Below are 26,654 nucleotides of genomic sequence, written 5' to 3' on the forward strand. Positions count from 1 at the left end.
CACCCCCGCTCCCTCTACCGCCTCGCCGCACAGACGCTGGGGGGACACAGACGTGTCACCCGCAGCGTCCCCAGCCCCCCTGCTCCCGCCTCGCCGCACAGACGCTGGGGGGACACAGACGTGTCCCCCGCAGCGTCCCCAGCCCCCCCTGCTCCCTCTACCGCCTCGCTGCACAGACGCTGGGGGGACACAGACGTGTCACCCGCAGCGTCCCCAGCCCCCCTGCTCCCTCTACCGCCTCGCCGCACAGACGCTGGGGGGACACAGACGCTGTCCCCCGCAGCGTCCCCAGCAGCGGGGGACACAGAGTCCCCAGCCCCCCCCCCCCCCCTGCTCCCCGGTTTTTTTTACATGTGATAAATCGAGACGATTTATCACATGTAAAAAATGGCACATCAAGTGCCAGTCTAATCAAGCTCCCCCGGGGAGCAGCCGGGGAAGCTCAGGGGGAAGTCGGGGGCGACTTGTCCTAAGGACAAGTCGCCCTAGTGTATGGGGGCCTATAGGCATATGAATATCCTTACAAAGAAATAAGGATTAAAAAGGGTTGAGATTACCTGAAGGGTAAAAAAAAGGGAGCAGACTAGATGGGCCAAATGGTTCTTATCTGCCGTCAAATTCTATGTTTCTATGTAATGGCATCATTTTAAAAGTGGACTAGCAAGGCAGTAACATTGTTAGATTTCAGTCTCAAGTAGTAATTACTTGTTTGTACTTGTGCGTTATCACACTGAATAAAAATAATAGCCACTTAATTGTTCTAAAAAAATATAGATGATGATGAATATCTTCAAGGAAAAATCTGAATGATTCTAATGCACTTCCTACCTTGAAGAAATGATCCCTGGGATTCTCCCTTCATTGTTCCAGTCTCCATTTCTCAGAAACATAGGATTAACCTGTTGCTACTTAAGACTTAGTTGTTTTTTTTGTTTTTTATAATGTTTTGCATTAAACCCACAATGCTCCCCAAAGAGTCCATGTTGTAAAATGACCTTCTAGTATTTTGTGTTTGCAATACACTATGTCATGTAATTTATTGTGCCATTCTAACTTGTAGGTGCATTGTTTCATTGTGTTGTAGGCCATTCCTCAGACAGCAGCGAATGTACTTTGTATTCTCTCACATGCTGACATCTGTGTCCGTCTGGCTTGCAATAATTCTTCTGATTTTTGTCAGCCTGTATCCAGAAATTTTACTGATACTTCTAAAAAACCTTAAAACTGCTGGCCAAAAGGTGAGATAACATGTATTTACTTATTGTACGTGAAAAAAGTATTAATTTTAGCCTGTATATCCTTTCAGTATATATACTTTAGTGTATATACCACTGGTTCCAAAACTGTGTGCCGTGGCACCTTGGGACACTTGCAGGAGTGCCCTTGATTGGTGGTCCAGGACCAATTCAAATTGTTTATATTTATTATAATAGACAAAACCAGTGGTGGTTGCTACCAATTATAAACTATATAGACAAGCAGGGGTGAAACTTATCCCTCACCACATAATTGAACCTAAGGATGATCTATCTAACACAATTTACTTCATTTAATATTTTACTTCTACCTTTCTTAATAAGAAAGTTCTGCACTGTGGTGCCGTAAAATCAATTGTCATACTCAAGGGTGCCATGATTGAAAAAGTTTGGAACCCACTGGTATATACTAAATTGAATAATTACAATCCGAACCATTTCATGAAACCTATACTGTACGTTATAAACCAGATTGTAGTTTATGAATAGTAGGCCATGGATATCACCCCTACATCATTGCTTGGCCATTTCTAAGGAATATGGCAGGATAGTAAAGTAACTCATTTGCCTACTAATCCAGTTAAGAGTTCAGAAATTGGTAATCTCCACATGCACTATATGGACAAAAGTATTCAGATACCTGACCATTACACCAACAGGGACTGTAACAATATTTTATTCAAAAACATTTTCTTTAAACTGGAGTTGGTCCACCTTTTGCAGCTATAACAGCTTCCACTGTTATTGGAAATCTTTTTACAAGATTTTGGAGTGTTTATGTGCGACTTTGTGCCCATTCTGTAGAGTATTTGAAGTCAGGCACTGATGTTGGATAATGAGGACTGGCTCACAATCTCTCTTCCATTTCATCCTAAAGAAGCTCCACATAGTTGAGGTCAGGACTCTGTATGGACCAGTCAAGTCTTTTAAAACCTAACTCCTTAAACCTTGTCTTTTATAGTACTTGCTTTGTGCACTGGAGCACAGTCATGTTGGAATAGAAAAGGGCCTTCACCAAACTGATTACCCTTCATTGGTGACAAGGGCCCTAGCCCAAGTCCTGAAAAACAGCCCCACCAAAGTTTCCTTGACCAAACATCACACAGTTTATATAATACAGTCAGTGTTCTCCCAACTTCTTACAAACCCCAACTTGACATCTGCCTGCCAAACAGAGTAGTGTGCTTCGTGACTCCACAGAACACATTTCTACAGTCCATTGTTAGTGTTCTGTAAACCACTCCACCCAATGCTTGACATTGGACTTGGTGGTGTGAGGCTTGCATTCAGCTGCTTGGCGATAGAAACCCATTCCACTAAGCTCCGGCCACACAGTTCTTGACTTTTATGCACTATGTGCCTTAGCAGTGCATGACACTGCTCTGTCCTTTTACATGGTCTTCTGTTTCGTGCCTGAGTTACTGTTGTTCCTAAACACTTTCTAATACTATCACTATCAGTTGACTGTGGAATATCCAGCAGGGATGACATTTCACGAGCTGTCTTATTGCAAAGGTGGCATCATATAACAATACCTTTTTTGAAGTCACTGAGCTTTTTAGAAGGACCATTTTGTATCACAAATGTTTTGAAATGGAGGCTGCGTGGCTAGGTGCTTGATTATATACACCTGTGGCAATGGCCCTGATTGAAACACCTGGATTCAATAATTAATAAATGTAGCCAAATACTTTTGTTCATTTAGTGCATGTGGATGCTTTGCACACAAAAGATGACTCGGCTGGTTCAGCTTCTCTGTCCCATTTGACCAATTCTTTATACCGGTATCCCAACCAGTGTCTTAGTAAAAAGTCTTTAACGGAACAATATTTATGTACTGTCCCTCTCAGGAACTATCTGCATCGCTAGCAATTACATTGTCGCTTAATCTGCTTCTCTTGCTTAATCCTACTATGGGGGAATTCGATGCTGCACAGTATTTCCTATAATCGGAAATCTTGTCCAGGACCTATTTACTTACAGCTGCAGATTCAAGTCTTTGAAAAGCCGAATCTGCATTTGTGGAAATGCCGCTAAATTTGTTAATTCGCATCTGTTTCCATGAAAAAGTTGTTGATTCGCCGATCCACATCTTTTCTGTCTTTCGGAATGTTTCCAAACGTCGGAAAAAGAACGTTGAATAGATCGGATGCAAATTCAATCTATTCTACAGGAGAATGGCCAATATTTCCGAGGAATGTAAATATTTGCCAGGATTGAATACCCCCTTTAGTGTGTGTGTGTTTTACTCTTGTTACTTATGTGCATCTACCCTTATTGATCCTGTTGCTTTCCCTGTCCTCCTCTGCTTCTGCGGAACAGGTTGCAAAACACTTACCTTCCTCAGGAACCTCCACTATCTTCATGCTTTCTCAAACCTCCAGCACTCACAGTTTCCCTTGGAGCGATTAAGGTGAATTTCCTTTCCTTACCACTGTCCTTGTCCTAATTATTCCTGTCTATGATTTCATAACTATAACTTGTATCTACCACCTTTACTGACATTTGCTATTTAAGTAGAAAATCGCACAGGTTTTTATCTAGACAAGTGCATTGTACAATTTTGTCCATAAGTATTGCTATATTGGGTACTTATGTAGTATCTGGGCGCCCGATTTAGAAATCGGGTCGGATCGGGCACATCGCATCGCATGCGACCAAATCGATTTTTCCATAGGATTCAATGTTAAAATTGTCTGAGTCCATTTTAACATAGAATTCAATGGAAAAAAGGGGTCCTGTTCCTTGCCCCACTATCCAAGTGGGCATGGAGTTGGATATAAACCTGTGGCGAGCATAGCGAGCCACCGAGCCCGAAACGTGGCGAGCGGACACAGAATACCGTTCGCTCGCCACGCTTCGGGCTCGGTGGCTCGCTACGCTCGCCACAGGTTTATATCCAACTCCATGCCCACTTGGATAGTAGGGGTATGAAAAGGACCCCTTTTTCCCATTGAATTCCATGTTAAAATGGACTCGGCCCATTTTAACATTGAATCCTATGGGAAAATCGGGTCATCGCATCCCATCGCACTGATTGTATGCCTTAAGTTAAGGCATACAATCAAAAAATCGGGCGCCCAGATACTACATAAGTACCCTATATTGAATCTGTGAATTGTCTATTGTATGAAGTGCTTAATGCAATCCCGGATCACGACTGTCAGTCTGTCCCGACAGCCATGATCCTGGCCCTTTTGCATTTTGCTCGACAGCAAATCAGCAAGCGTAATTCAATGTCCTGGCTGTCGATTGGCAAAAGGGGGGCCTGGCCGCGAGATCCGGCCATGGATCGTCGACATCCGACCGTGAGCTCGACAATCCACGGCCATTCTCAGCAGAACGGCCTGACAGCTTTTAGAAACGGGTTCGTTCTGCGGAGATGGCTCTTCAATGCTGTCAGGAAAGACAGCATTGAATAGGCACCTGCCGCTATTTCCCCCCATCGAAAAAAGCGGCGGGGCATTGCATACCCCCCTAAGTGTAACTAATTTACTTATTAATGCTGCATGTAGAAACAATTATTCCCTTTAAGGTATCTGGCCAACTGGAGACAGCTATTTTGTGTTTATTCCAATAGCCAACTTCTACCCTTAATTAGTGGTCGGATTTAACTGACCTGCAATCAGCCTGGCTAGTTAAATCCATTTGACAAGACCACCAGATATGGATAAAGGTGCTCTCCTCAGAACACATCTGTTTGAGTCTTATGGAAGCTTGAACAGAAACCCACCTTAAATGCCCATCGCTTGGGTGCCGCAAAAACATTAGACCATATCTCCAGGTACTTATGGGAAAAGAGGAATAAGGAAAAGAGACTGTGATCGAATAGCCCCAGGTATAACTGCCCTATGCTACCACCCTTTTTCCTGTGCTGTAAATTACAGCGGATAATTCAAACCAGCCCTAGGATTTAGAGACCACACTGTTTTTCCGCTGTGATGTCACTAGTTCCTTTTGCGCTGATAAGTAGCACTTGTAAGGATATTTGTTCAACCAATCAAATTGTCTGCCGACCCTGTTAGTAGGGGGTTGGTACACTATTGATATGATCTGCATTGATCGGTTTTAGATAAAGGGCTACCCTCAAACACACACCTTTATATAATAAAATCTCATAGCCGCATACTCCTTATTTAGCAATATAAAAGCAGCGACTTGAGCCTGAAATTTTCACCTACTCACCCATCTCATCCATAATTTTTTTAATAGGCATCAATTTATTATTTCACTTTTACATCTCTTCAGTCATTATTGTTTATTATAAATAGTCATGGATTGCTTGTTAGGTTTGGTTTTCAGGTCTAAGATAAATCGCACAGTGACCACATCGGTGACCCGTTTTCATCAGCGACCAGCGATGGTCAGTGCAGAAGAAAGCTGCCCAATACTGGGCTGGTCATGGGAGCGCGACCGTTGCCCCATACAAACGGGGATGCATGGGGCTTTAGAAAGCAATAAACTCACTATTAGACATAAATTGACTCCAATAAACCATACACCTAAAATAATGAATACATTTTTTTTGTTAACTAAATTTGTTTATTTGGCTAGATTATCTTTTAGAAGTTTTTTTTAGATTGCAGGTTTTCTACCTTCATTCAGGGATAGAACAGACGTCTGTTTGACTTGCAGCCTTCTAGGTAACAAGTTTATGAGCAGACTAGATAGTCTAAGTGATTATCTGCTGTGTTTAAGTAGTGTGCAGATGTGAATGAACAAAGTATGAATGGGGGTGATCTAGCAATTGTTACTGTTACTGTATGCAGTACTTTGCTATTTGAGATTTTGGCTGTATAAACAGCCTTGGGGACATTATTTAAGAGCTGTCCGTGTGCTTTTGCAGTTCGTGATGAAAAACAAATACTACATACTGCAGTATAAATGCCATTGTAAAACTAATATACTATTCTGTCATATATGTACATTAGACGACTCGTTCCTTTTGTGAGAGCTCCTCTTTTGTTAAGTACAGGAAACGTAAATCCACACCGTTAGTCCAGATGTGCTGCAGTTTGTGCCTTCTGTAATTAGCATGCTAATCAGGCTGTCTACTATGCTAATTAACCAGGCTAGCCTACTAAACTGCTTTAACAAACATACTTCTTCCAGCATCTGCTGTCCCTGTGCACTGTACATGTGCTATACACTGGCATGGTGCTGTGGGCTGCAGGGGGAATCAGTATGTTATTGGCCTACTGAGCTCGCTTTTTTACTGTCCCTCTCCTGGGCAAACCAGGTATTGTTTGTTTTTACTCTTTTACATAAATAGCCCTGACTTAACAAAAGAGGATGTTTACTTATCACTCCAAGGAGAAATTCTTTACTCTATTGTATACATTTGTTTTGAGCTATAACAGAGCATGTTCATTTTGATATATTTAATTTTGTTTATCACCATTTTAGAAGAATATGAGCACCAAAAAAGTGGGTTCAGAGTCTGCCCGTTCAACTGTCACACCTCTACTGTTACGGACATTCTCAGATGAGTCTAATGTATTGTAAGAGGTACATCGTCATAATCCAAATTATAGTAATCATTCCAATCAACTCTAATCAATTTCATTTTTTCTGATTGATGCTTAATTTTAGAGTTGGGTGAGGCCACCAAATTACCTTGTGGTTCTGCCCAGTGAAGCTGTTTAATAAGTTTCCGTTTTTGTTTGTTTACGTACATTGTATACACCCCCTTGATATTTTGGGGGAAATTTACTAAAGGAAATTTGTAAAAAAAATAGTTGTATTTGTATCCAGAAATACACTTATTTACTATACCGAAAATACGGCAATTCGTAGTCGTATTGATGTGCTATCAATACGAACACGAAGTGCCGTATTTCCGGGATAGTAAATGACAAAAATTAGTGTATTTCTGGATACAAATACACCTATTTTTTTTACAAATTTCCTTTAGTAAATTTCCCCCGTTATGTCTACTGTAGATCACAAGGGTTTTTTTAAGATTTGAACAATGCTAAACTAATGTTAACTAATAAAGAACCGAAGGGATTGTGTCACACACATTGTACTGTGGTATGACTGAGCAGGAAAACTTGCAATGCATGCATAGTGTAGAAAGTTAGGTTGACCGTTCTTATGTGGACAGGGTCAAAATGTCACCATGCAGCATGTCGACGTGACCATATCACAGTCATCATGTTTACACAGATGACACGATAGGATGTTAACCTAACTTTTCTGGTTGCCCAGCAGTCAAAGGGGTAATTTGTACATTACTTCTGGCACAGATGCGTGAAGAACAGCGGTTCTGGGTTTTTTCCCCAAAATCTTTCCCCTAGTGTGTCTCCCTTACCATGCAGCTGAAATCTATTTCCCCACATGCAGTCAAACCCTAGGGATTCATTCCGAAGTCGCAACGAATACCTGGCACTCCAGTCTGCACCCAAGTCATATAGAGGCTAAATGACAATATTGAAACACAGTTGTCACTAAAGTATTTCCTTTTTTCCTATAAAAATGACTGTGCAAAATGCTAAATTTTCTAAGCGGATATGACAAGATGTGGTCAGGATACTGGTGTTCAATATACCGACGCTGGCATCCCGACTGCCGTCAGAGCACTGGCACAGGAATACCAGCAGCCAGCATCCTGATCAGTAAGTATGCCGGGCAGGTTAGCGAGTGGCCGGAGAAGGGTGGTTAGGTTTTTGGCACTTGTAGAAGGACATTTATTACATAAATCACAGTTCTGATCAAAGGTGGGCTTTGAAAATCACATATTTAGAAAATCAAAACACAAATATATATTGGCTCTTATAGTAGCACTATTATAGTGTTTTGGATTTAATGACTTACTGGTGTAGAAAATGTACTATATACGCAGGTGTAGTGCTGTCATTGGAGATACTGATCAGTAAACACAGAGGTTCATTAAAGTACTGAACAACTCATATAGAATTGTGATATTATAAATTGTATACAGACTCCACACAGTTGGGGCCATGGTGGGAATTAAATCCAAAACCTCAGTGCTTTTGAGGCGGTAATGTTAGCCATTACACCAGATATGAACATGAACTTGCATTTTAAAGCTTGTACCATCGAATGTCCACAATAAATAGTATTTACAAAATGCCATAGACTTGGGTATTTCACCTGGAGAACTCTTATGTTATATGGCACTGATGGTGGTCACCTGGGTAGATTTTTTTTGCTCATGTCCTAATACATTGTAACTTAATTTCCCCATCCTTCCTTAAGGTCGCCACAACTTAATTAGTTTATGGTTACTCTTGAATTCCATATGCCACTTGTATAATCCTAACATACTCTTGATTTTCATTTTAGCAGCTTATCCTTTGGTTTGGGATATTGTGAACAACCTTTCCCTCACTTTTTAATTTGTTCCTTTTTTTGCACGCCCCTGAGATTCCGTTTTTACATAGACCCCCAATAAAATCTGCCACACACCAGAGGCCCCTTACACAATGTGTGAAACACCATAATACCCTTACACATTATGCAACACACTGCAATGGCCATTACACAATATACAACACACCCCAATGCCCCTTACACAATATGCAACACACTGTAATACACTTACATATTATGCAACACACTGCAAGGCCCATTACAAACTATGCCAATATTCACAGCCTGATATGATAAACACATCAAGAAAAAAAGGTACTTATGTAGTATCTGGGCTGCCGATTTTTTGATTGTATGCCTTAAGTTAAGGCATACAATCAGATGCGATGCGATGCGATATCGCATCGCATCGCATGCGACCATCGGATGTGATGACCCGATTTTTCCATAGGAATCAATGTTAAAATGGACTGAGTCCATTTTAACATGGAATTCAATGGGAAAAAGGGGTCCTTTTCATACCCCTACTATCCAAGTGGGCATGGAGTTGGATATAAACCTGTGGCGAGCGTAGCGAGCCACCGAGCCCGAAGCGTGGCGAGCGAAGCGAGCCCCGCGAGGGGCCGGTATTCTGTGTCCCCTCGCGGGGCTCGCTACGCTCGCCACGCTTCGGGCTCGGTGGCTCGCTACGCTCGCCACAGGTTTATATCCAACTCCATGCCCACTTGGATAGTAGGGGTATGAAAAGGACCCCTTTTTCCCATTGAATTCCATGTTAAAATGGACTCAGTCCATTTTAACATTGATTCCTATGGAAAAATCGGGGCATCGCATCGCATCGATGGTCGCATGCGATGGTCGCATGCGATGCGATGCGATGTGCCCGATTCGACCCGATTTAGAAATCGGCAGCCCAGATACTACATAAGTACCGAAAAAAAAAAAAAAACAGAAACGCAGATCAACACAAAAAAAAAAAAAAAAAACATTTTTAAATGGTGCTGCTACAACATGTTTATCTCACCATCAGCAGCCAGCCGGACTTCACCCATACTTTCTGTGGAGGCCACACAGTTAGTAAGTAAGTAAGTAAAATTTATATAGCGCACTTTCTCCAGCAGGACTCAAGGCGCTTACAGACATTAAAAAAAACAATGCACATAATACAGAGGATGTTGGAGGTACAGTAACAGACATGTCACAGACAAAAGCCCCTGAGCACACAGTAAGCATAATGCAGGAGTGATGCAGCATTTTGGATAATAACTTCCATGGGTTGTGTACTCCACCCTGACAAGGTACCAAGTGCGGCAGCCATTTTAGGCGCTCTGCGTAGGATTACCCAGGGTGAGATAGATTACCCCTAAAAGAAACTACCCAAAATGGATGATTTCAATGTATACTCAGGTCCATGTATTTTTCATCCCATTCACAAGTGTACCAGATGAGGCAGCCATGGAGGGCGCACTACGAAGGTTACACTGTAAGGGGCGAGCCATACAAGGACCCAATGCATATATTGGAAAGCAAATACTTCTGTAGTAGTATGATAAACCCTGCACAGAAACATCCACATGATCCACATCCTGTCCGCGGAGATACCATCTGAGGCAACCAGCTTGGTGCACTGCATAGGTCAGCGCTGGCAGGGTGTGCAATCTGCGGAGGTACACAATACAGGAAAAAGCACATGGTGGGGTTGATGTGTGCTGCAGGAGAGGAGGGGGGGGGGAGAGAAAAGACATGAACACACATTTGCAGGGGACTGACACTTTTACAAGGGATTGATGGGTGAAGTGTTGGTGCATAGGCTGACCCTGCTGCTTCCCCTCACAGCTCCATGCTCACCATGAGGGGTAGGGCTGGGGGTAGTCCAGGTGTTCTCAGCCGTAGGGGTGGTGGGCCTGGTCCACTCATGGCAAAGGTGAGTTGAGGCCACATGATATTCCTGAGTTTTTTGGGTATAATGCAGTCCTTCAGCAGTAATGATGGTTTGTTCTTTGCCTTCTGGTTTCCTTCGGGTTAACGCGGGTATAACGCTGCTATTAATTTTAAGATGACCCTTTATAACTAGACCCCTAACGTCCTAAAGGACTGACGTCCCAAACTATACTCAATATATAAGCCTAAAACAAACATATGTCCATCCTGAATTAGCTGCCCCTCCCAATACACCTCCCCCACCAGCAAAAGGTGCTAATCAGACCAAACCAATGTAAGAGCAGTAGCACTATCCCAATATTTCTAAGTTCTTCACATAGCACAGATAAAACCACAATAGCAGCTTTTACAGATTTAAAGCGATGTTCTGCAGTAGAAATCTGAAATAGGTTTACCCCGTTTAAATCAGTGCAAACAGCTGCGATGTTCTGCAGTAGAAATCTGAAATAGGTTTACCCCGTTTAAATCAGTGCAAACAGCTGCGATGTTCTGCAGTAGAAATCTGAAATAGGTTTACCCCGTTTAAATCAGTGCAAACAGCTGCGATGTTCTGCAGTAGAAATCTGAAATAGGTTTACCCCGTTTAAATCAGTGCAAACAGCTGCGATGTTCTGCAGTAGAAATCTGAAATAGGTTTACCCCGTTTAAATCAGTGCAAACAGCTGCGATGTTCTGCAGTAGAAATCTGAAATAGGTTTACCCCGTTTAAATCAGTGCAAACAGCTGCGATGTTCTGCAGTAGAAATCTGAAATAGGTTTACCCCGTTTAAATCAGTGCAAACAGCTGCGATGTTCTGCAGTAGAAATCTGAAATAGGTTTACCCCGTTTAAATCAGTGCAAACAGCTGCGATGTTCTGCAGTAGAAATCTGAAATAGGTTTACCCCGTTTAAATCAGTGCAAACAGCTGCGATGTTCTGCAGTAGAAATCTGAAATAGGTTTACCCCGTTTAAATCAGTGCAAACAGCTGCGATGTTCTGCAGTAGAAATCTGAAATAGGTTTACCCCGTTTAAATCAGTGCAAACAGCTGCGATGTTCTGCAGTAGAAATCTGAAATAGGTTTACCCCGTTTAAATCAGTGCAAACAGCTGCGATGTTCTGCAGTAGAAATCTGAAATAGGTTTACCCCGTTTAAATCAGTGCAAACAGCTGCGATGTTCTGCAGTAGAAATCTGAAATAGGTTTACCTGTTGATGGAATATAGAGAGGAGTCAATTCACAATCGATATCCAAGGAAGTTATAAATAATATAACGCGGGTATAACGCTGCTATTAATTTTAAGATGACCCTTTATAACTAGACCCTTCAGATACTAGACCCCTAACGTCCTCAGTGTGGGCCAGTCTGCCATGCAGGATGCGTGGCGGTCATCCTGCGCATCACTTATTCTCTCCATGTTCGGGCTTCACATGGTGACGGCACCCCCCCTTTCCCTTGCGGCTCCTTCTGCAGTCAGTGGCGCACAGCGCCAACCTTAACAACCCCGCCAGCCTCCTTCCGCATGCTGCCACCTCTCGCCTGACTACTACTGCATGGCGCAACCCCCCGCCCAGCTCCTTCCCCATGGTGCAACCCCCAACTGGCTTCTTACTTGCCGCAGTGGAGGCGCACTGAAGCAGGTGGCCGCGGCAGCTTTATAATTAAATAACTTAACGACAGAGGGTGCAGGGGACTGCTTGCTGTCCATTGGCCCCCCAGCCGCCGGGCCCCATAGCAGCGGCACCCCCTGCACCCTCGGTAGTTCCGCCACTGCCACCCACATGAACTGCCTTGCAGTGGCTTACCATTGGAAGCGACAGGCAGCTAGACAGACCTTCAATGGAGTAGTAAGAATTCTCTCACTCTGGGACTGCCATCTCAAACCATGATAGCAGAGAGTACTTTTCATGGGAAGCCACTCCCCTGCTATTGCAGCAGCCTTATCTGGCTAATATGGTCTGCAGCTGCTGCAGTCTCTGGAAGCCAGCCTGTTTGCTAAGTTGTGTGCTTGACTTTAGCCTCAGGCAGGTAATACCCCTTTTACACCAAAATCCCTGGTCGGACCCTGGTCTTTGAACATGGCAGTTTCCAGGGTTGGACCCAGATTCATACCCCATTTACACAGCACTGTGACCCAGGTCGGACCCAGGTCTGCGCCGTTTACACTGAACCTGGGTCAGCACTGCGTTTCCCTATGGATGACATAAAAAATGTCCATTTTAGGATAAACTGCCATCCAACTTTCCCTCAATGATTTAAAATAAAAATTAAAAGACATGACAAGTTAGCTTTGAAAAATGTTTGTTTGTTTATTTAGTAAAATATTTTTCAAAAAGTTTTATTCATTGCTCAATCATACATAGTGGTATAAAAGTGCAGCATCATCCATGAGCTCTCCCCAGCCCCTCTCCCTGCAGCCACAGACCGAATCTCCCATGTGCCCCCCCCCCCCCCCCCCCAAAATATAATAATAATAATATGAATGATACTGTATCCAATTATGATTTCTGTGTGCACTGCCCGTATCCTTCCTGGCTGCTGTCTTTTGCCACTGCAGCGCACTGTGGAAAGGCGTCCAGCACTTCTGGTATCCTTTGAGCACTACCCAGATGTCCCAACCTGGGTTGGGACCATTTACACCGCCCACGACCCAGGTCCAACCAGTGTTCAACCCTGGTCAGGACCTGGGTAGGAGACCAGTGTTACTGGACCTGGGTTGACCCCTTTTACACCAACGCTGACCTGGGTCCAACCTGGGTTATTCCTTGGTGTAAAAGGGGTATACCTCCGCTGGTTTCCATACACTAGCGAGTCTTCGATTTAATTATTGTTTCATCTCAAGATAAATGTACACTAAAAGACAATGTTAGTAGCAGTTGAGCTTTGTCAAGAACCTGAAATTGTGAAGTAGACTGTGCAGACACCATGCCATAACTTTATAAAAAGCACTGTATGCATTGTACAAAGATAAAGGGTGTGTTACATAAAGGCCTATACGTATAAGCAGGTTTTCTTTTCTCTTGTTCCATGATGCATCTGCTTTCATATGAAATTAGATTATTTTACCTGGAAGAACATTGTTTATGTCTACTATATGTTTCCCAAGACTCTGCTAAGCCTACAAACAATTCTGTGGTGCCCGAGGCGTTGTTAGATAGGGACTTTCCAAAAGTGAGGAAAGTTTTTTTGGAAAGCATTGTTGTATATTACTTTTCATTAACAACTCAAGATGTGCTTTTGGTTGCGTTAGGAAATAATTTAAGAGTTGAATGTAAGGGAACCATTTAGTGTAATAGAAGTGCGCTAAATTACAATATGTTCATATAGTCAGTGTCTGTAAAAGGCCAGCTTCTTATTTTGTGTATGTAGGACTGTTCTAACTGTGCTGCTGTCTTACTTCTGCTATGTTCCTCCTGATTAATGTCCTTAAGTTCTAGGCAGGCATGTGTGGCATTATCAGTGCTGTTATTGGTGATAAATCACTATGACTACACACATACACTCTCTGTAAGATACCAATAGTGCCCACAGTTCTCCTTCAACCCTCCTGTTCAGATATAAATGTCAGTTTTCCATCTTTGGCAAACAATGCTTACAGTATATTAACCTAAAGTACTGTCTATATAAATAGGGTGTGATTGTAGTGGTTGCAATGGCTATGGGGCCCAGATATTTAGGGGCCTAACTCAAATGCATCCAGATCATAAAGTTGTCTGCCAGGTTCCTGGAATTGATCACTAAGCACTGTGTGGCATAATGTGAATTTAAGGCACTGTGTGGCATGTGTACTGGCTGCAAGAGATGAAGGGGCTTGTGTGCAGGCTCCTTACATGCCCCATCCTCTCTGTACGAGACTGCAGTCTACTGTGCATATGCAGGTCTCTGGGAAAATGGCGCCTGTATCCTATTCCAGGGGGCATAGTTACTGCACATGCGTAAATCATTGGGAAAATAGCTGCCTTGCCATTTCCCTGGGAATTTATGTCTCCAGTGCCAGCCACCTCAGGACTGTTTAGAGGTAAATATAAATATGTGTGTGGTGTGGGTCCTCCTTGACCCATGTTACCTTGCACCTTTCACCCTCCAACCATTTTAATAGCACCAATGCTTCAAACTGACAATATGAACTGAAGCTACTCTGTAGTATAATGTGAACTAGGGCACTACTGTTGGCCATAGCATTAACTAGGGCACCACTGTGGTGCACAAAATGAACAACCATATATTTTTGAAATTATGAAATGGCAGCAACTGGTCAGCAGGAGCAGGATCTCATTATCGTGGTTTGATATTCTATATTATCTATCTGTTGTAAGATTGCCAACTATCTGCAAAGTGCTGATCACAAACATCATCCTGGTATATATATTCCTAGAACAAAACAAAAGCTGCACAAACTCTCATCTGTAGCCTATGGCACTGCTCACTGTGTGTACAGTAAATTATTAGACAATGCAACCTTTTCATTGAAGCTAATTATTAATTTAATTATTGTCTTTTTCAGAAATTACAATTCAAGATGCCAATGCTGGTTTCCTACAAAAACATGGAGAATGGGTGCGTCTCTCAAATGATAATTGAGGAATACAAACTGAGCCCTTTGTTGAACTCTCAAGACCTTTACCAATTAAATAAATAAACACACCGTGCAATGCCAACCACTAATGACTGACAATGAAAAAGATGGGGGGCAACTTTGAAAACAGCCCCCTGACACATACACACACTTCTTTTATCTAAATAGGTCACACATGCCTGAGCTTTTATCTGTGACCAGAACAAATACTGAAGCCAGGAACCCAAAAGTCCACAAGGCAACACGGCACTAACCAAGTACAGGACCCGGGTTGTACACCGCACCCACACATGTCTGCTCTGTACTTGCTGCACAGACGTCTGCTTATCCAGGCAATGCTGCTTCTTTCAGATTTAACTACTTTCCTCAATATCTTGGTGCATGAGCTGTATATAATAACTTCTCATATATGCAAAAATATTTCACATCCCTTGCCATTTAAAGATGCGTTTCCCGCTATTATAATTTTTTTTATTTTTAAACACGAGAAGAGAATTTGTGACGGACTAACCATGCATGATTGCACTGAGAATACCATTTAATTTATTTTTTCCATACATTGTGCCTGAGTCGGAGGTGGAGGCAATGTTAGTGTCTGACGCAGTAGGTCAACTTTTTGCCACTGCGCCCATGCCAAAGCCGCACTGTGCACATTCAGCATAGCGATTGCAGACACACAGCGTTTTCATTTGCAGAGTGAGTGACTGGTAGTGTTTGGGGGGTAATTGGTGGGGGTATTTAGAAAATGCAGGTGTGTCTGGACTGCGTTCTGGGTGTTTCCTAACCCCAGCCACTGCCATTTCGTTCACAGCCATAGAAGCCCTGGCATCTTAGGAGAGGCCCTCTGTCCGATACAGCATGGGTTTGCTCAGTGGTCTGATTTGAGGTGTACCCGATGTTCCCGCTTATGTACGTGAGCGGTGGATGTGAGACGCCAGCAATGGCCTCCTCTGTGCATAATACAGTGGCTAAGTCATTAGTATATTTTAAGAAAACTCGGTACTTGTTTCCTAGAACGGCCACAATCGTGAGGGATCGTGGCTCTTAATTAAGGGACACGATCCTCCCGATGTGGCCGATTTTTTACTAATTTTTCACTTTGATTGACAGAAATCGGGTCAATCGGTCGGTCGCGACCAATTAAAATCGGCCGCGATGCGACCGACCGATTCACCCGATTTTTCCATAGACTTCAATGTTAAAAAATCTTTTAACATTGAAATCGGTCGGTCTTGTGCCATTATAATGGCACAAGATGAGATGGACTTGATTAAGTCCATCTCACATAGGGAAAAATGATAAAAAAGGTGAAATGGGTCAATATGACCCATTTCACATTTTTTATGTGGCCGCCATGACCCCACGATAGACGTGAACCCGAAGCGTGGCGAGCGCAGCGAGCCCGCGAGGGGCGGCGGTACGCGTCCTCCGACCTTTTCATTCCCCTACTATCCACTAGGGCGTGGAGTGAGAATATAATAGTGTGGCGAGCGCAGCGAGCCACCGAGCCCGAAGCGTGGCGAGCGCAGCGAGCCCCGCGAGGGGACGCGTATACCTGTGAAGTTATACGCGTCCCCTCGCGGGGCTCGCTGCGCTCGCCACGCTTCGGGCTCGGTGGCTCGCTGCGCTCGCCACACTATTATATTCTCACTCCACGCCCTAGTGGATAGTAGGGGAATGAAAAGGTCGGAGGACGCGTACCGCCGCCCCTCGCGGGCTCGCTGCGCTCGCCACGCTTCGGGTTCACGTCTATCGTGGGGTCTAGCCCACTTACTAACATTTGGGGGGGCAATTACAAAAAATCGGGTGAAAAAAAATAAAAAATCGGGTGAAAAATCGGTCGATCGCATCGCATGCGACCAAATCGCATGCGATGCGACCGACCGATTTTTTATCTTCCGACCACAACGATCTAAATCGTTGTGGCCGTTCTAGGAAACAAGTACCGAAAACTCTATGGCCAAAATTGCAGCTGTGCATGCAACTGCTGGCACCTCTGAGCCAGGCCCATTGCCGGATCAGTTTATGCATTATTGATACTGTCTTTCAAAAAAGCTCATTGAGCACAATCAAACTCTTTTTTTACATCTAATCTCTTATATATTATTAGATATAATCATAAAACTTTTTTATATTGTCATGTTTGTTTTTTTTCATGGTGTTTTATATCTGCTGTCAACATTCCATTATGCCTTTTTTGTATTACTGTGCTATTGATTTGTGTAATTCCAGGTATTTATTTTTTATTTTTTAACCCCTTCACGACAATTGACGTATATATACGTCATGGCCGGGAAGTACTTCCCGACCGTTGACGTATATATACGTCATGGCTTAAAACTGTCACTGCGTCTAGAGACGCAGTGACAGAGGGACGATGTCTGCTGTCCCTGACAGCAGACATGTCCGTGCATGCCCAGGGGGGGCGGCGATGCCGCCCCCCCGTCGCCGATCGCTGTGATTGGCTGTTCAGTGTGAACAGCCATTCACAGCGTTTTCCTGTGTCACCGGCGAATAACGTTCGCCGGTGACACGGGATCGGAGGTGATTGGTGCTGTAAAGTACAGCACCAATCACCGCGGGGTGTAAGGGTGACACTGGTGTCACCCCACCTCACCCCGCCCGCCCCCAAAGGCCGTGATTGGTCCGTCGGACCGACGGACCAATCACAGCCGTGGAGGGGGGTTTAAACTAACGGTGACTGCACTGCAGACGCCATTCCGGTCTGGAAAAGCGTGCAGTGCGGTCACCGTGCCCCACCTGCCGCCTATACTGACCAGAACCCTTACCTGATCATTGATCATTGATATTGTGACATTTTGTGACATCCTGTGCTGCATCTTGTGCTGCATCTTGTGCTGCTGCGATTTATTAGATAGATAGTTAGAGAGAGTTAGAGAGAGAGAGATAGAGAGAGATAGAGAGAGATAGAGAGGCCTAGTGCTATATTTTGTGCTGCTGCAGTGTGATAGAGCTATAGATAGAGAGATAGAGAGAGATAGAGAGAGAGAGATAGAGAGAGAGATAGTGACAGATTGTGCTATATATTTTTTATATAACTGAAAGAGATAGAGAGAGATAGAGAGAGATAGAGAGGCCTAGTGCTATATTTTGTGCTGCTGCAGTGTGATAGAGCTATAGATAGATAGAGAGAGATAGAGAGAGAGAGATAGAGAGATAGTGACAGATTGTGCTATATATTTTTTATATAACTGCTGCAGTGTCATAGAGTGATAGATAGTGAGAGATAGAGAGAGATAGTGATAGAGTGCTAAATTTTGTGTCGGCTGCCCCCGCCTTTTTGTGCTGATCACTATATCTGAGGTGATCAGCAACTTTTTGGGGGTACAGAGGTTTTTTTTTTTTATATATACCTGTCAGTACCACCAAAGGTTGTGCACCTGCTGCCCCTCACTGGTAATCAGTGTCGCATCACTGATCACCTTTTTTTATTTTTTGTGAGTGCTGTGGGGTCTTTTTTACATTTTTTTTTTACACACACTGTGATTTTGTGTGTGTCCTGTGGCCACTGTGCACTGATCAGTGACGTACATCACTGATCAGCTTTTTCGGCATAGGGTTGATCTATTTTTTTTTTTTTTTGATCAAATTCCTGTTGCCTTTGAGCGCTGTTCAGTGACGGACGTTACTGACCAACATCTGTGCTCAATTTTTGGCGCAGGACCTTTTTTTTTTTTTTTAACCCCTTCCATTTTTTTTTTTTTTAACCCCTTCCATTTTTTTTTTTTTTAACCCCTTCCATTTTTTTTTTTTTGAACCCTTCAATTTTTTTTTTTTTGTATTTTTTTTTTCTGCACTACATACACAATACACACTACATACCCCCTGGGTTGAAATAAAGTTTGTACCCCCCCCTACACTATACACGTGTTGAAACATTTCACTACCAGTAACACAAAAATATAAATGGCATCCCAAATGTCATCCCAAATGTCGTCCCAGTCATCCAGGAGAATGTATTCGGTGGAGGAGGCATATGCCATGCTTGCATCTGACTCTGACACAGCCAGTGAGGCAAGCGGGGAATTTGAAGGATTTGTCTTAAGCTCCTCTTCCTCCTCTGATGATGAGGGACCCCCTCAAAGACGCCCCCGTAGAGCAGCTGAGACCCCCCCCCCAATAATTGATCTCGTATGGACCCCACCACCAGACAATTTTGAGCCCCAGGTTCCTGAGTTTTTGGCCATCCCAGGAATCCAATTTGATTCAACAGGTCTCAGAGAAATTGACTTTTTCAAATTATTTTTCTCTGATGATTTTATAAATTTAATGGTGGACCAAACTAATTTATATGCCCAGCAGTTTATTGCTCAAAACCCCACGTCATCATTTGCTAGGTGGACCCCTGTAGATGCAGTAGAGATGATGACGTTTTGGGGTCTGGTGTTACATATGGGCATAGTAAAAAAGCCACAAATTAGGCAATATTGGAGTACAGATGTTCTGTACAGCACCCCATTTCACCGTATGGCCATGCCCCGGGCTCGTTTTGAGGCAATCCATAAATTTATACATTACACCGATAATGCACAGTGCCCACCCAGAGATGATCCCACCTTTGACAGGCTATTCAAAGTCAGGCCGGTCATTGATCATTTCAGTGCCAAATTTGCAGAGCTATACATCCCTGATAAATGTATTAGTATCGACGAGTCCCTTATACATTTTAAAGGAAGGGTTAAATTCCGCCAGTACCTTCCCAGTAAGAGGGCAAGGTATGGCATAAAAATGTATAAGCTGTGTGAAAGCACCACAGGGTACACCCACAAGTTTAGGGTATATGAAGGGAAGGATTCAAGAATTGAACCACCAGAATGCCCCCCCTCCCTCGTAGGTGTTAGTGGAAAAATTGTCTGGGATTTAATGCACCCCTTCCTGGATAAGGGTTATCACCTCTATGTGGATAACTTTTACACCAGCATCCCCCTGTTTAAGGCCCTTGGTTCAAGAGGTACAGCAGCTTGCGGTACTGTGCGCAAGAACCAAAGAGGCCTCCCCAAAACGCACATTGCCCAAGTAATGAGAAGGGGTGAAAGCAGGGGAATATGCACCGAAAATATGTTGTTGGTCAAATATAAGGACAAGAGGGATGTCCTTATACTGACAACAATTCATGGAGACAGTACCACCTCCATCCCTGTACGAGGTACCAGTACCCACACCTCCAAACCAAATTGTATCCTAGATTACAATAAGTACATGGGCGGAGTGGATCTTTCAGATCAGGTACTAAAGCCGTACAGTGCCCTGCGGAAAACAAATATCTGGTACAAGAAGCTGGCCGTGTATATCATCCAGATGGCACTGTATAACGCTTACGTGCTATTCCGTTCTACCGGCCAGAGGGGGACATTTATGCACTTTCAAGAGGAAGTCATAAAGAGCCTAACATTTGGGAATCAGCAGGCAGAGGGCCCCAGTACTTCTAGTACTGGCCCCCGTATTGTACCAGGGCAGCATTTTCCCAACGAAATCCCCTCCACTGCAAGAAAGGGCAGGACACAAAAAAGGTGCAAAGTTTGTTATAAAAAGGGAATAAGAAAGGAAACTATTTTCCACTGTGAAACTTGCCCCGACAAACCCGGCCTATGTATAAAGGAGTGCTTTAAAATATACCACACATCTATGGATTATTAGGTTCATCATTTCACCGTGCTTCGGGGGTCTTGCTAATGCCACATAGCACCCACCATTCATTCCACCAGAATCTGAGCTGCAAAATCCAAAAATCACTCCTTCCCTTCTGAGTCCTGCCATGCACCCAACTGGTATTTTTTGGTCACATGTGAGGCATTGCCGTACTCTGGAGAAATGGGGGCACAGATTTTGGGGTGCTTTGTCTCCTTCATTCCTTGTGAAAATGAAAAATTTTGAGCCAGAAGTACATTTTTGTGTAAAAAAATGTATTTTTTTCATTTTCACTGCCCAGTTGTACCAAAATTGATGAAACCCCTGGGGGTTTGAAATGTACACTATACCCCTAGATGAATTCCCTGAGGGGTGTAGTTTGCAAAATGGGGTGACTTGTGGGGGGGTTCCACTGTATTGGTAATGCAACATAGCACCCACCATTCATTCCACCAAAATCTTTGCTGCAAAATCCAAAAATCACTCCTTCCCTTCTGAGTCCTGCCATGCACCCAACTGGTATTTTTTGGTCACATGTGAGGCATTGCCGTACTCTGGAGAAATGGGGGCACAGATTTTGTGGTGCTTTGTCTCCTTCATTCCTTGTGAAAATGAAAAATTTTGAGCCAGAAGTACATTTTTGTGTAAAAAAATGTAATTTTCCATTTTCACATCCCAGTTGTACCAAAATTGGTGAAACCCCTGGGGGTTTGAAATGTACACTATACCCCTAGATGAATTCCCTGAGGGGTGTAGTTTGCAAAATGGGGTGACTTGTGGGGGGGTTCCACTGTATTGGTAATGCAACATAGCACCCACCATTCATTCCACCAAAATCTGTGCTCCAAAATCCAAAAATCACTCCTTCCCTTCTGAGTCCTGCCATGCACCCAACTGGTATTTTTTGGTCACATGTGAGGCATTGCCGTACTCGGGAGAAATTGGGGCACAGATTTTGGGGTGCTTTGTCTCCTTCATTCCTTGTGAAAATGATAAATTTTGAGCCAGAACTGCATGTTTGTGTAAAAAAATGTAATTTTCCATTTTCACATCCCAGTTATACCAAAATTGGTGAAACCCCTGGGGGTTTGAAATGTACACTATACCCCTAGATGAATTCCCTGAGGGGTGTAGTTTGCAAAATGGGGTCACTTGTGGGGGGGTTCCACTGTATTGGTGCTTGGGGGGTCTTGCTAATGCGACATAGCACCCACCAAAATTCCACCAGAATCTGAGCTGCAAAATCCAAAAATCACTCCTTCCCTTCTAAGTCCTGCCATGCACCCAACTGGTATTTTTTGGTCACATGTGAGGCATTGCCGTACTCGGGAGAAATTGGGGCACAGATTTTGGGGTGCTTTGTCTCCTTCATTCCTTGTGAAAATGAAAAATTTTGAGCCAGAACTGCATGTTTGTGTAAAAAAATGTAATTTTCCATTTTCACATCCCAGTTGTACCAAAATTGGTGAAACCCCTGGGGGTTTGAAATGTACACTATACCCCTAGATGAATTCCCTGAGGGGTGTACTTTGCAAAATGGGGTGACTTGTGGGGGGGTTCCACTGTATTGGTGCTTGGGGGGTCTTGCTAATGCGACATAGCACCCACCAAAAAACCACCAGAATCTGAGCTGCAAAATCTAAAAATCACTCCTTCCCTTCTAAGTCCTGCCATGCACCCAACTGGTATTTTTTGGTCACATGTGAGGCATTGCCGTACTCTGGAGAAATTGGGGCACAGATTTTGGGGTGCATTGTCTCCTTCATTCCTTGTGAAAATGAAAAATTTTGAGCCAGAACTGCATGTTTGTGTAAAAAAATGTAATTTTCCATTTTCACATCCCAGTTGTACCAAAATTGGTGAAACCCCTGGGGGTTTGAAATGTACACTATACCCCTAGATGAATTCCCTGAGGGGTGTACTTTGCAAAATGGGGTGACTTGTGGGGGGGTTCCACTGTATTGGTGCTTTGGGAGTCTTGCTAATGCAACATAGCACCCACCATTCATTCCACCAAAATCTTTGCTGCAAAATCCAAAAATCACTCCTTCCCTTCTGAGTCCTGCCATGCACCCAACTGGTATTTTTTGGTCACATGTGAGGCATTGCCGTACTCGGGAGAAATTGGGGCACAGATTTTGGGGTGCATTGTCTCCTTCATTCCTTGTGAAAATGAAAAATTTTGAGCCAGAACTGCATGTTTGTGTAAAAAAATGTAATTTTCCATTTTCACATCCCAGTTGTACCAAAATTGGTGAAACCCCTGGGGGTTTGAAATGTACACTATACCCCTAGATGAATTCCCTGAGGGGTGTACTTTGCAAAATGGGGTGACTTGTGGGGGGGTTCCACTGTATTGGTGCTTGGGGGGTCTTGCTAATGCGACATAGCACCCACCAAAAAACCACCAGAATCTGAGCTGCAAAATCTAAAAATCACTCCTTCCCTTCTAAGTCCTGCCATGCACCCAACTGGTATTTTTTGGTCACATGTGAGGCATTGCCGTACTCTGGAGAAATTGGGGCACAGATTTTGGGGTGCATTGTCTCCTTCATTCCTTGTGAAAATGAAAAATTTTGAGCCAGAACTGCATGTTTGTGTAAAAAAATGTAATTTTCCATTTTCACATCCCAGTTGTACCAAAATTGGTGAAACCCCTGGGGGTTTGAAATGTACACTATACCCCTAGATGAATTCCCTGAGGGGTGTACTTTGCAAAATGGGGTGACTTGTGGGGGGGTTCCACTGTATTGGTGCTTTGGGAGTCTTGCTAATGCAACATAGCACCCACCATTCATTCCACCGAAATCTTTGCTGCAAAATCCAAAAATCACTCCTTCCCTTCTGAGTCCTGCCATGCACCCAACTGGTATTTTTTGGTCACATGTGAGGCATTGCCGTACTCGGGAGAAATTGGGGCACAGATTTTGGGGTGCTTTGTCTCCTTCATTCCTTGTGAAAATGAAAAATTTTGAGCCAGAACTGCATGTTTGTGTAAAAAAATGTAATTTTCCATTTTCACATCCCAGTTGTACCAAAATTGGTGAAACCCCTGGGGGTTTGAAATGTACACTATACCCCTAGATGAATTCCCTGAGGGGTGTACTTTGCAAAATGGGGTGACTTGTGGGGGGGTTCCACTGTATTGGTGCAACATAGCACCCACCATTCATTCCACCAAAATCTGTGCTGCAAAATCCAAAAATCACTCCTTCCCTTCTGAGTCCTGCCATGCACCCAACTGGTATTTTTTGGTCACATGTGAGGCATTGCCGTACTCGGGAGAAATTGGGGCACAGATTTTGGGGTGCTTTGTCTCCTTCATTCCTTGTGAAAATGAAAAATTTTGAGCCAGAACTGCATGTTTGTGTAAAAAAATGTAATTTTTCATTTTCACATCCCAGTTGTACCAAAATTGGTGAAACCCCTGGGGGTTTGAAATGTACACTATACCCCTAGATGAATTCCCTGAGGGGTGTAGATTGCAAAATGGGGTGACTTGTGGGGGAGGTTCCTAACTTTTAGCACTTATGGTGCCTAGAAACCTACATGGTGCCTAAAAAAAAATCTCATAAAAAGGAGGCTCCAAAATCAAGTAGGTGCTCCTTCTATTATGAAGCCTGTGGTTTGGTCAACGTGCACACTAGGGCCACATATAGGATATTTTTGAAAACAAAAGAATTGGGGGAATCAATTTTTAGTCACATTTCTCTAGTAAAATCTACTGTATTCGTTAGAAAAATGTATTAAAATTGAAACTCTGCAAAAAAAAAGAAATTTTGAAATTTCACCTACACTTTGTTTTAATTCCTGTGAAACACCTAAAGGGTTAACAAACTTCCAAAATGCTGTTTTGAATACTGTGAGGGGTGCAGTTTTTGAAATGGCATCATTTATGGGGGTGTCTCACATACAAGTCCCTCAAAGTCACATCAGAACTGAACTGGTCCCTAAAAAAATCAGTGTTTGAAATTTTCATGAAAATTTGAGAATTTGCTATTCATATTGTAAGCCTCCTAGTGTCCAAAAAAATTAAAAGGAAGTTGAAATAATGATGGAAACATAAAGTAGACATATGGTCTATGTTAGTTATTAACTATTTTGAGTGGTATGATTATTTGTCTCACAAGCAGAAAATTTAACATTTTGCAAATTGCAAAATTTTCCATTTTTTCACGATATTTTGGTATTTTTCACAAAAAAACACAGACTGTATCGACGAAAATTTACCACTAACTTGAAGTACAATGTGTCACGAGAAAACAATCTCAAAATCACTGGGATAAGTAAAAGCAAAAAAAAGTTATCCCCACTTAAGTGAGACATGTCAGATTTGAAAAAAAGGGCTCTGTCATGAAGGCACAAACTGGCTCTGTCATGAAGGGGTTAATCTGTTCTGTGCAGTCTTTTATATATGGAAGTAGGCGTATTGGCACTAATAGAGTACTTGGATGCAGTGTTCTCACCTCCCATAGAGAGGTTCTGAACAATGCAATGACGTTGCTAGAATTTAAATGTGGTTTGTTACGGACTGCTGTGAAAAAATAAAAACTATTTATTAAAAAAAATATATTTTTTTATGGGCTCTCAAAACAGAGCAGTAAAGAAAATGCTATTTGACTAATTGGCATACATTTGATTTAATAGTCCTATTACAAAACCCTTTTTCATAATGCACAATAAACGCACAATAAAGTTTGTGTTTACATTTGCCCATCAATAGCATTCCAGATATTAGTATTGTGTAACCTTCATGAAAAAATATTATTTGTTATCTTATTAGTCATGAATACACTGCAAATTTTAACTTTTACCTGTGTGTGTTAGAATTTCCCAAATTAGTAAGAAATCTAAAATGTTGATTATAAATGGGTCTTTTTTATTAGAGATGAGTGGGTTTGGTTTTACTCAGCTCTCAAAGCGGGATCTTATTGGCTATCCAAAACACTTGACAGCCGATAGCCAATCGGAAAAAATCCAAAATTTTAATAATTTTGCTATAGGAATTGAGTAAATCAGAGTAAAACTGAACCTGCTCATCTCTTCTTTTTATGTAAAGAAAATTTTAAGATAAAGAAAGGTAATAAACCTCTATTACATCTCCCATTATTGTATATGGTAGTTGATAATTGTAGCCTTTTGGAGAAGGTGTAACTTTATGCTTTAGTTTTGGAATATTGGAGTGAATTGCAAGATGTGTCTTGTAATGATTGGAAAGTATGATGTAGTCTCTGTATCAGTAAAACAAATTTTAGGGTTTTTAACTAAATATTTAGCATTTAAAAACTGAAAGGGTTCTTAATGGGGCGTCAAGTGTGGCTATTTTTTCACCAAAGAGATACTTAATCAATCCAGTTGGTCTAGGTAGTAAAGATAAATCCCTAGTTAACCTTAGTTGGCTAGATAGTATCTAGCAGAATATCTAACGGCACTTCTGGGAGAAGATTCTAAAATATAGTCTCTTTAGTAGGGCATTTCTGGTAGTCCTCTGTGTATACCCAGTCCCCACCACTGCATCATCTGCCAAACCATAGCAGTACTGACATACCCAGCATAAAAATCTGTTTTGTGCTGGTGATTTTATAGCTAGTACCATATGGGGCTGGATTTATGCAGAAGACTGCGTACGATCCACTCCTCTTTGAGTAGAGAACTATACCCAACCAAGGGAATCGTGGTGATAGGGTGACAGTTTCTTGATCAACTGTTAATAGTTTGACACCAAAAAGTTGACATGAGTTTTTTTTACAATTACTCATTTTTGGGGGGAGTTTTCCAAACTTTTTAATCCATGTGGCCACTGATTGGAAATGGTAAAGTGTTCCGAGTGCAGTAGTAGCAGAGCAAAGTTTCTGGCCTAGAAGCATGGCAACTTTGACACCAAGAAAAAAAAAAAGCTTAGGTGTCGACATCGAC

General features: G+C 42.7%; 1 protein-coding gene across 7 annotated transcripts in view; it reads left to right on the plus strand.

Annotated features, from left to right (window-relative positions):
* ATP11C (ATPase phospholipid transporting 11C (ATP11C blood group)) overlaps positions 1 to 16,445 on the plus strand; it is a 151,855-nt gene extending 135,410 nt beyond the window's left edge. For 3 of the 7 annotated variants that reach the window (XM_083159462.1, XM_083159461.1, XM_083159465.1), the window contains exons 28-29: positions 1,085 to 1,238; positions 15,018 to 16,445. In XM_083159462.1, coding sequence (XP_083015588.1) covers positions 1,085 to 1,238; positions 15,018 to 15,152 — 289 coding nt within the window. In that variant the 3' untranslated portion in view covers positions 15,153 to 16,445. Of the gene's footprint in view, positions 1 to 1,084; positions 1,239 to 3,578; positions 3,670 to 6,662; positions 6,765 to 15,017 lie in introns of all 7 variants that reach the window. The other 4 variants (XR_014460722.1, XM_083159466.1, XM_083159464.1 and 1 more) reach the window with 4 other exon arrangements.
* Positions 16,446 to 26,654: the final 10,209 nt, after the last annotated feature.

Source organism: Crinia signifera, chromosome 9 (genome assembly GCF_055691185.1).
Source record: "Crinia signifera chromosome 9, ASM5569118v1, whole genome shotgun sequence".
Lineage (NCBI taxonomy): Eukaryota > Metazoa > Chordata > Amphibia > Anura > Myobatrachidae > Crinia > Crinia signifera.